A 10,847-nucleotide genomic window follows, 5' to 3' on the forward strand; every position below is an offset into this window, starting at 1 on the left:
TGCGCTAGGGGCGGGGGCGGGCCTGGGGATGGGGCCTGGGGGGTCAGGGGGCGGGGCCCGGGGCGGGGCGGGCATTCATCCGGCCCTGGTCTCCCCGCAGGGCGATTCCGGGGGCCCTCTGTCCAGCGTGGAGGCCGACGGGCGGATCTTCCAGGCCGGCGTGGTGAGCTGGGGTGAAGGCTGCGCTCAGAGGGACAAGCCCGGCGTGTACACGAGGCTCCCTGTATTTCGGGACTGGATTAAAGAGCAGACTGGGGTGTAGACACAGGGGCCATCCGTTGGCCACCCAACGTGCACACTTGCGGGCCAAGGACACGATCGCTAAATCCACCCCTGACTTGGGCCTCCCAGAAGCCAGACTGTGAACTGAATCCCCAGGACCTCTGGAGAGGGTGAATCGGCCTGGAGAGCCCCTCTCCTCCCTCAGCCTCCAAAGCAAGGATGCGAGGTGGGGAGGGAGGACACTGGTGGTGCCAAGGGGCGGAGACTTGAAGACACAGCCTCTCTCCTCCAGCCCCGAGCTGGGCTGAGGCTCTTTCCCAAAGATCCAAGTCCTCTGCCTCTCTTCCCCCTGCCTCTCTGATACAGGAGCAGTAGTGTTGCGCCGGAACTGCTAAGATGAGGCTGGTAGGGCGCTGTGGACTCCTAGCTTCACACTCGAAGGAAACCCAGGCCAAAGGACCCTGGAAGACACACCTAAGATTTGAATTGTTTTTTATCAGCTCCTGGGGGGGTGGGGGGAGCTCAGTGTGTGAATTTGTGTGTATGAGTAAACTTTGTTTTTAGGTAAATATTTTTCTTCCTGGAGTTGATGGGCTCTCCTTCCTCCTCCTAACCCCAGCTGCAAGAAACTGGGTTTAAATTCCATTCAGCACAGACCCTGAAATCAGACCAAGAGCAGAGGTCAGCAAGGGGCTATGTTTTGCTTCTGAGAGCAGGGCCTGGTGCCCTGAAAGGTGGTGTATACGACAGAGAGGGGGCTAGGAGTGAGGTATGAGGTGGGAAGGGTTTGTGGCCCAACCTGGGCACCCTAGGAGAGGGAGGAGCTGTGTCCCCAGATGAAAAGAGGAAGTAGGGCTTTCCCTTAGGTGGGGAGGTGGTCAGATGAGGTGTGTGTATGCACGTGTGTGTGTGCGTGCTTGTACATGCAGACATGAGGGTATGCATGAACTCGAGGCTGTCCAGTGTGGTCTGAGTGGGTGGTCCCTGAGCCTAGCAGAAGGGATGATGCCTTGCTTAAGGGTTCTCACATCTCCAGTGCACCTTCTTTGACTTTTACATACTTATTAGTTTAAAATATTCTCTCTCTCCTTGCTTGGAGTGACACAGAGGGACAGCATCAGTGATCTAGGGAGGGCTTAGGGAGTTCCCGAAGGGACACTGGAGGACCTTCTGTATGCCAAGCCACTATACAAGCTGGGGCTGGGGGAAAGGAGGGTCCTACGAAGAGAAATCAGATGGCCAGCGTCATGAACAAAGACAGGGCAGTGTTTGCTCATCACCGTATGCCTGGCTTAGGCCTGGCTCCTAGAAGACGCTAATACCTATTTGTTAATATTGTTAATACCTATTTGTCTTTGCCCTCCATGAGTTTTGGGAACCAAAGGGAGGAAGATACAGTCTGGAGCGATCTGGACAGACTTCATGGAGGAGACGAGCTGCCCCTTGGATTTTAGCCTGAGTGTTTTACCCTTTGGAAGGAGGAGAAGTTTTGTCTTGACACCTGTGCAGGCATGCCTGTTGGGTTTTCCTTCTAGGGAAGGGAAAGAGCATCCATTTTTACCAAGGTGCGACAGGGTAGAGGAAAGAAGATGTTGTTGGAAGACCGCTGTGCAGGTGGTGCCAGGTTGTAAATAGCTGACATTCAGGGAGAGGCCTCACCTGTGCTCTGCTTCCCAAGTACGCACGCCCCTCAGGCCGCAGCCTTGGCTCAGCTGTAGAAGTGGCTCCCCGCACAGTGGGGTTTGGGGAGGCCAGCCTGGCCTGTGCCAGACCACAGCATCCTCATTCTCCCACCATGGCCTAACATGGTCTTGCACACTCCTTCCCAGGGTCAGAAATGCAGGCAGGGTCATCAGAAGACTTCACGCTGCAAATGCCTTTGTCCCCTAAGGGCCCAGTGTCTCTCTGTAACCCCCTGTTCCAGTTTACTGTGGTTCCTCAGCCCCACTGTTTTCCACCTGGGGAGTGGGTTAAAAATACTGGTAGGACTCCTCTCCAGGAGTCTCGGGGGCGGGAGGGTGGTACTGGGCACATCATCTATGAGTGTGTTCCCACAGTGTGGCCCCTTTGCCGGGAGCAGCCACACCACCCGGGAAGGCTCATGCTGCACCCAGACCTCCTGCATCTGAAACTTTGGGGCAGGGCCCTGGAGTCTGTGTATTAGCAAGTGTTCCAGATGATTCTATGACCCTGAAGTTTGAGGGCCACCATTTTAGCAGTGTGTCCACGGGTAACAGCATCAGCCTCACCGAGTGCCCCCTGCCCAATGCCCAGGGCAGTGGTGTACAGGTATGTCCTCCACTCCTGCTGGGGTCTTAGTAACCTCAAACGTTTGATGCCTGGAAGCTCGATGAAATTGTCAGTTCTTTTCAAAAGACCGTGGAAGCAAATCCATTTACTCCTGACTGGAGATAAGAATGGCCTAAGAATCCTTAAGTAACGGGAAGTCAAACTCATCACTCTGAGGCTCCTTAGTCCACAGATCCATCTTTTTGGTTTCCTGCCAACTACCCTGAATCTCTATTGTTTTAGCCACCAATCAAAAACATTTGAACTAAAGCTTAGTGAATGTTTAATTCAATTGCATGGGCCGGGAGTCTGATCCAGATGTAGATTCTGCAGAAATAACAGTACATTTGGATTACTTAGGATGGACTTTATTATAGACACGGAAAGGGCCCAGTTAGGAAGTTGGGGGAGACTCAGAGCCGCAGAACCCACAGGGCCGGGAGGGAAGTTGTGCAGCCATCAGGGGGCAGCACAGGATTTCCCTTCTGGGCTGCAGACCACCCAGAGGGGGCGGGGCATGTTGCAGTCACAAGGGGCCTGCGTGCTGCCTTCTGGGGTTGCCTGAGGTGGGATAGGAAAGGACCCCAGGTCCAATGTTCTCAGAAGGCGGTCTTCCTGCTTTTCAGTTGGTTTTTAGTGCAATATAATTGGTGTCCTTTTTTAGGGTATCAAGAGGCCCCAGCACCAAGCCTTTCCTGGTTAGTCCTTCTGCCCCTTTGGTACCCCCGTCCCCCTAATCTGCAGTCAGGACCCTGGCTCTCAGACGTTGGGCCCAGGAGGACATACATTCCCAGGGAAGAGTCAAAAGACAGCTTTCGAGAACAGAGGTGACCTATGGGTAGGAGGTGGGTTATTACTGAGGGTAGCAAGCAAGTGTGAAATATCATCCAATTAAACACAGCTGGTAGATAGCTGCGACATATAGGAAAGTGTGTTCTTACACACACACACACACACATATTTAGGGGGAGGAGCAAGGTGTGTGTTTTAGGGAAGAAAGTCCCAAGTAGAGTATGTCACAGGAATGTTACCTGGCTGTTACCCCAGGACACTCTCCCTCCCCAGGGGCTCTGAGGTGCCTACAGGCATGAATTTAGGGGGCCTCAACCCTTTAGGGATGAAATGATGCTTTTCGCCTTTCCAGGCTTGGAGTCACAGGTGGGGGTGGAGGTGGGGTTGGGTGTGGGTAGGTGTTTTGTGCACCTGCAGCCACATGTAAAGGAAATTAAGTCAGTGGTTCTCAGACATTTGAATTTCTTGGAACTGTGAAGTTGTAAGAGTGCACGGGCCCAACACATCTCACATTTAATGAAAAGCATCTTCTAAGTGTTCTTTGTGCTTTGTCTTATTTAATGTAAACTTCACAACCTTATGGTCATTCCCATTGTACAGACAGAAAACCAGGGCACCAATAGTTTGAATCACTGGCCCAGGTCCCATATTTGGGACCTACCTGTTGCATCTAGGATTTGCATGCTGGCGATCCGGCTCCAGAGTCGGCACTGTTAGGCCCTGGCCCACCACGAACTGTATTATTCACACACCATCATTTCATAAGGAAAGGACATTTTAACACGCAGAATGAAGGTAGGCTGCATGAGTCCCATTTCTTTTGGGAATTCTGACAAACCTGGTCATGAGCCCTTCCTGCCACATGGCCTATTTCCAGGCAGGGGGTTTGCTCTGGGCTGGTAATGCAGCCCCATCTGCTTTGCCAGCCTGGGTGGAACGTCTCTGCTGATCAGGTCCCTGTGCTCCGCCTAGCCACAAGCCTATCTCAATTTGCCCAGTGAGGGCGGTTGGTTGAAAGAGGGAAGGGAGGAGAGTGTTTGTTGGAAGAAGGTGGGGGATAACCACTGTCTCAGGGCAGGTCCCTGGTCACTGGGCCGGGAACCCTCAGGGCGATCATCAGGAAGGATGCTTGGAAAGCCACCAAATACTGCTGTGAATGATGAGCCCAAACCCCAAAGCAGGAATAGGAATATTTGTCACCTGCTTTTACATCTTGGCATTTTACCTAGAAGATGGTTCAAACTCATCTTCCACAAGGTGACAGACACTGGCACTGACAACAGGGAGCAAGTGGCCATTGTTTTGGGCTTGTGGGGTGGCACAGGTTCCCGCCACCCAGCTGGTGGCCTGGCTCCCCTGGGGAAGAGCCCTTCTGAGCTGGTGGCAGAGACAGAAGATGAGAGGGAGCCACCATGGGCGCATCGGGAAAGGCAGGATTGAGCCCTGGGCACCAGCTGCACGTAAAGGGGGGGCTTCTGTCTAGATTTTATGTCCTGGCTGTTCCCTGCCACTTAATCTGTCACGCTAACTGCTTTGGTGGTCAGGGAGGGCCTGCTTCCCTCCTTTTCTTCTCGAGAGGGGTGGTATAGTCCCAAGTTCGATCATCCTCTCTGTCTGCAGCTTCAGACTATTTATTCTATCCCTCACCTCCAATTGTTTCCTGAAAAGTACTATCCAGCGTTGTTTCCAGGCATCAGCGGAATCCATTCCATGGTCTGTCTGTTCCATTGTCTCAGAATCTTCCAAAAGGAGGAGGCATGTGTGTAATTTCCAGGGATGTAAACCTAACTTTCCCTTCCCCTTGGCTCTCCTGCTTCCCTTCCGCCACACGCGCCCTTCACCTTGGAGGTCATCACTCTTTCCCTGCCCACACCCTTATGATCAAGAATAACTCCGTGTCTGTGCCAGACCTCTCCTCTGGAACTTCATATGGACTTGCTTAACTCAAAAAAGAAATTCTTCCATCCGTAGCCTGTGCTCTTTTTCCAGAGAGCTGCGAGAACACGGTGGTGTGTGTGTGGTGGGGGGCGGGGGGTACTGGGAGAGGGAGGCTGGGGGCAGGGGAGGACGAGCGAGGTCCAGCAGAGAACGGTAGAGAAGCTCTCTCTGCACAAAGAAGTATATTCAGAGAACAGCTCCCAAAATAAATGGCATTGGATACCTCTTTGAATTTCATGATATGAATTCTGTCCAAATGCCTATTAGGACTGGAGAAATGTACAGAAACAGACTAGAAAAAAATGAGATCTTTGAAGCCTGTGACTTGCACCAAAAATGGTAACAAGCTTATTTATGTAAGCCAGAGGAAAGGATGAAGAAGGAAGTCATTAATTCAACAAGCTTTCTCTGGGGGCCACTCTGTCATTTGTGACCAAAGAGAGGGCAGTTGATTGATGTAGGAGGGGGACATGTAGGAAGCCAGTCTTGAGGGTCCTGAGGCATGTCCAGGGCCTGGGGCGGTTCACATTCCTAGTAGGTGTGAGGTCACAGGGTCTGGCTATCTGCCCGGGCAGGGGAAAGGAGCCTGTGCCTGGGGCCTTTCCAGTTTGTGCCAGGACTTTTCCATGATCCCTCAGTTGCTCAGTGGGAACTACTTCCTGGGCTAACGATGGCCTGCGGGGCATCCTGGAAGAATCCCACCCTTCAGCCTCACAGTTGAAAAGAACCTTAAAGGTCATCTGGGCCAACCTGCTGTAGCCCAGAGACAGGCTTCTGGTGCCGAGGAAGTCGCTGTTCCTCCACCTGTCTTTGTACACCTGCCTCGCCAAAGGGTGTTTGAAGTTATCTTGCTGTCTTTCCCCTGCTGGATGTTGGCTCTGTGTAGGATCTGGTGGATCTGCTCCAGTGACATAGAAGTGTCAGTGGCAACCAGCAGCATGTGCCCAATGTCTCATCTATGTCACCTAACTGCACGCTCATCGCAGTCCTGTGATGTGTATTCTATCACTCCCGTTTGCAGGAGAGGAAACTGAGCCTGGAGGTGCACTGTATCTTGCTCAGGTTTCCTCAGTGAAGATGAAGGGTGCAACCCCAGTTGCTGGCCTTAAGCCTGTGCACTCAATCCCGTACTGCCTTCTGGAACCAAGGTACTCTCCACCTGAAGCTTTGAGATGCTGGGTCCAGGACCTCTCTTGCCAGGTAATAAACTCACTGGCTTAGGCACCACCGTGGAAAAGGCTAAAATGAACTTTCACTAGCTGGACTCTGGAATGGCTCCTTCAGCATTTCAAAATCCTTCCCATTCCTATTTCTTTGGCTACCCCCAATAGCCCCTGGGCATTTCCCTTTCTCAGGGGCCAAACCATCTGCTTTCTCTTATTCCTGTGCCTGAGGCCAATGTGGACTGGAGGGGAGAACATGTTTCCTTGAGTTGTTGGCCATGGGCAGAACTATGAGTTTTGACCTGAGATTCAGAAAGATCCACCTTTGCCCCTCATCTTGCTTCCCTAAGCCATGCATTTCTGCTAAATGCTGGTTGCATTTGGCGGAAGCTTAAGCAAAGGGCAGCAGAAGCCCACAGTGATGCGGGTACCTTAGCTTGGAGCAGTGAGTGGAAAGGAAGATGGATAGAAATTCTGTTGGGCTGTGGAACATGTACTGGGCCCTGCTGAGCCCAGGTAAATACCCCTTGCTCAGATTTTTCCATCTCAAAAAAAGATCCACAAATTGAGCTTCTGGCAGGGTGGAAGTATTTCTGGATCACTGATGGCAGATTTTCGCTGAGATCCGGAGGAATATAGCAACCAGAGCTGTAAAGATAATTGTGTTTTGTTCTACTTCAAAGGCTTTTGAAAAATAAATGAGTGGCTAGCAGTTTGGACTGTTTCACTGGGTATTTTAGACAAAAGTCTTTTAATTTGGTTTAAAAGTATTTTGTTAAGTTTAGGTTAGGGTTAGATTGTTTTGAATCCTTGCTCTGGGTCTTATTCTAGGTAAGAGCAGTAGGGGGCGCTCACACACCGCTTTTCATTAGATCATTTGCTGAAAGGTCAGGCGTAGAGGTCCAGAAGGAAGTTTTGGGTGGTTCACCTTTCTCCATGACGTTCCTCCCGTCCAGTTAATGGTGAGTCTTGGCGAAGCATGGATGTAGAACTCCTGCGTCCCCCTGTGTGGAAACGCTGGGTTTGGGTATCACTGTGAAGGCCCTTTCCTTTTCTCTTCCCGACCCGTCACCTCAAGGTGTGACTAACCATAGGCAATGGCTGTTTGCCAGCTGTTTTCTGCACACCCTGGGAGAACGCACCACACTTTACAGAGGCTGGCAGGCACTTTCAAGGCCCACAAGTATTTCCTGAGCTCCTGAACTGGATGGCCTATCTCTGCATGTGGAGCAAGCCTCATTTATATGATCTTGGAGTGTGTTAAGGGTTGGAAACAGGCGGGAGTCTTTGGCAGATTCCTAGGCTGGAGCAGGTTTATGGGAAACCAGAGAGATTTGGGAGTATGGTCACTGCTAAGGGGAACTGAGCATTTTCTTTTCTCTCTTCTCAGGGCCCTAAGAAGCTCCCCAGATCACCTTTCCAGAGCACGGATTTCATCCCATTTAATGTATCTGGGAACATTTCACATCTTTGAAGCTTTTCTTCTCCAAGGTTAAATATTTTTAACCCCTTCTGCCTTTCTTTACTACATGCTAGCTTTTCGGTCATGTTCACATCAGGTGCCGGGGAAGCTGATGAAGAGCTTGACATGTCCGTGAACAGCTCACGATGAGGAGTTCCTTCATTCCTGAGAGTGAAAATGACAGAGGTAGGAAGTGTGCTGAGGTTCATATTATACTTGGTTTTTTTTTACAATTAACTATAACTATAAAGAATGCTATTCTTTTGGACCCATTTCCATGGTATGTACATTTATACCTCATTTATTCATTCTGAGGATACTGACTTCTTGCTCTGGGCCAGGCCTGTTCTAGACACTTGCCGTACAAGTGATGATTCCAAATACCTCAGGAGGAAAGTGAGGCTGAGGGAAAGTTGTGTCACTTGCCCATATGCTGTGCTCCGAATCTCTGGACTCTGCACCCGGCACTGTCCTGTCTGGTTGTCTACCACAGGAGGGAAGAAAGAAACCTTGAGAAGGTAGAGGCAGAACTGAATGTTCCATGAAAAGTTTGTCAAAGCCCAGCTACTCAAAGATGAGTGTTTGGCTCTGGAAACGCAAGCATATTTGTTCGCACATGTTCCTGTGACCCGAGACTAACATTATCTGGGACGGAGTCTGAATTGGATTCAGCCTTGACCCCCCCTGCTCCCCTCCCCCCCACCCCGATACTTTTCATTCTCCTTGGGATCAGTAATCCTCTTTTGTGTCTTTAACTCATGGGAAGCAAGGACCACACTTTCATGTCTACACTGAGAACAGGTTATACAACTTAGCACACTTAAAAGATGGCCTGTTGGCATGGTGCGTGGGGAGAACCAGGGAGGCAGCCAGTGTTCCAGGGTTTAGGAACTACATCGTTGAGTGTTTTGCTGCTGGCTGGGGCCAGATGAGGCATCTGGTTCCCACTGGAGGTTGGGTTGCTGGAAAGAGCTGAGCCGCTGGGTTTTCCTTTGCTCCTGGCTCTACTCATCTCCTCCGCCCCTGCGCCCAACATGCACTTTATGGTGGGAGAGGAGCTGGAAAATCCACTGACACAAATTAAGAGCTGGGATAAACCTGTGACTGTGAGTGACAGGGCCCAGGTGGGACGGGAATCAACCAGTTGAGGAAAAACCTATACCTGGTGCCTGGAAACAGAGGCAAAGGAGGGGTGAACTTTGGCTCTGGGATGCTGGTTGTTACTGGCAGCAAGAGGTGGCGTGTGAAAAGGGGGATGTAGGGCTAAATTAGGAACACACTCATTTTTACCAAACATGAAAGGGCTTTTGGTCCCAAGTGCTACAGGGGTGAGGCTCAGGGCCCCATGGCCCCTCCAGGCCGGGTCTGGTAGCGGTCCTGGGGAGGGGTGGGGAGCACTTAGGGGTCCATTAGGAGGACTAATGGTTAGAGGAGCACTCTGGTGACACAAGGTGGGGCTACGGAGGTTCCCTCTGCCTGGAGCATACGTCCTCCTTGCTAAACATCTCGACTTGCAGTGAGCGAGGTTATACAGATGTACGTCTGGGGGCACTTACAATGTGCAAGGCAAAGTTAGGACGAACTCTTCCTCAAAGCTAACCTGGGCCAGTCTCTGTCTTCTGGGACTGCAGGGAATCCCTGCTATGGACGTGGGAGGCCTAGGACATGCCGTGGAACCCAGTTCTGGGTAGACATTATGCGCAAGTATCCCTGGCGCATCCGGGTACTGGTGGATGAAGCAGTGCTTAGATTTTCTAGTCATGTGCACATTTCCCTGTTTAAACCTCATCCTTTTCACAAGCCTTCCCTGGTGCATCTCTTTAAAAGGCACTTTATACAGTTTTCCAGGGCAGTGATGTGCATCCTCTCACCTGTCAGGCAGCTCTTGATGAACAGCCACTTCATGTCGACAGGGCATGACTTGTGGAGCTCAAGTAGCCAGTGCCCCTGTAGGAAAGGATGTGTCTGTGTAGTTGACACAGGTCTTGGCGTTTGTTCAGGAAGACAGATTATGCCTGGAAACAAACCTCCTTCAGGTTTCTGTTTCACTTTTTAATCTCTCTGGCATAACCTCAAAACAAAATACATGTGGGTGGGGACCCTGGCCCCCCTGCTGTCAACATGCCAGGCAGGGACACACCTGCTTGGCACCCTTGCAAAATTTGCTGTGCCCTCACCTCCTTTAGACCTGTCCTTCTCCAGCCATCCATTCTACCTCCCATTGCTTGCCTGCCCACCGGCACCCTCTACTTACCTCTTTTACTGTTGGTCACACCCCCTTCCCTAGTCCTCTCCCCAGCAAGAATAGAAACTCCACGAAGGCAAGACTGCTGTTGTTCTGTTGGAGTCTGTGCAGTGCCTGGAACAGTGTCTGGTGTAGCAGAACATTCGACATTTATCAAAGGGAAGCACAAGAAGCAATTTTAAGAAGTAGAGGGAATCAGGATAGGAGAAATGTCTCTAGACTTGGCAGAAGCGGAGTGCTGCTATAATGGGTCACCCAGCTAAGTAACTACTTGCATGACTACTCCTTGGGAGAAAAGTCTTTCCTCAGCCTCGATCTGAGCTCAACTCTGGAACCTGGCTGAGAACTTTTCCTAACTCACCCTATTTTCCCCAAGACACAGAGTTCCCCCTCAAAAACAAAGAGAGGTTGCCTAAGAATTTGATGGGGTCTGGGGCTCCTGGGTGGCTCAGTCGGTTAAGTGCCAATTTCGTCTTAGGTCATGATCTCACAGCTCGTGAGTTTGAGCCCCACGCCGGGCTCTGTGCTGACAGCTTGGAGCCTGGAGCCTGCTTTGGATTCTGTGTCTCCCTCTCTCTCTGCCCCTAACCCACTTGCATTCTGTCTCTGTCTCTCTCAAAAATAAATAAACATTAAAAAAAAAAAAAAAGAATTTGATGAGGTCAAATACATAATATGACAGGCCTTGGAATAGAGCAGATACCGTCCACTGTTCAAATGAGACCCTGGTCTTAAG

At 51.0% G+C, this 10,847-nt stretch overlaps 1 protein-coding gene and 1 long non-coding RNA gene across 3 annotated transcripts in view; one reads left to right on the forward strand and one right to left on the reverse strand.

Annotated features, from left to right (window-relative positions):
• The window catches only part of ST14 (ST14 transmembrane serine protease matriptase), a 42,913-nt gene extending 42,106 nt beyond the window's left edge, over window positions 1-807 (forward strand). For both annotated transcript variants that reach the window (XM_045483479.1, XM_045483480.1), the window contains exon 19: window positions 101-807. In XM_045483479.1, the coding sequence (XP_045339435.1) occupies window positions 101-262 (162 nt within the window). In that variant the 3' untranslated portion in view covers window positions 263-807. The remainder of the gene's footprint in view (window positions 1-100) is intronic.
• Window positions 808-7,829: 7,022 nt separating this feature from the next.
• Window positions 7,830-10,613, reverse strand: LOC123600941. Its single transcript, XR_006713891.1, has 2 exons — window positions 9,738-10,613; window positions 7,830-8,031 (listed from the first exon to the last, which is right to left on the reverse strand). It is a non-coding gene; the product is annotated as an uncharacterized LOC123600941 (long non-coding RNA).
• Between the last annotated feature and the right edge of the window lie 234 nt (window positions 10,614-10,847).

The sequence above is a fragment of the Leopardus geoffroyi genome, chromosome D1 (genome assembly GCF_018350155.1).
Source record: "Leopardus geoffroyi isolate Oge1 chromosome D1, O.geoffroyi_Oge1_pat1.0, whole genome shotgun sequence".
Lineage (NCBI taxonomy): Eukaryota > Metazoa > Chordata > Mammalia > Carnivora > Felidae > Leopardus > Leopardus geoffroyi.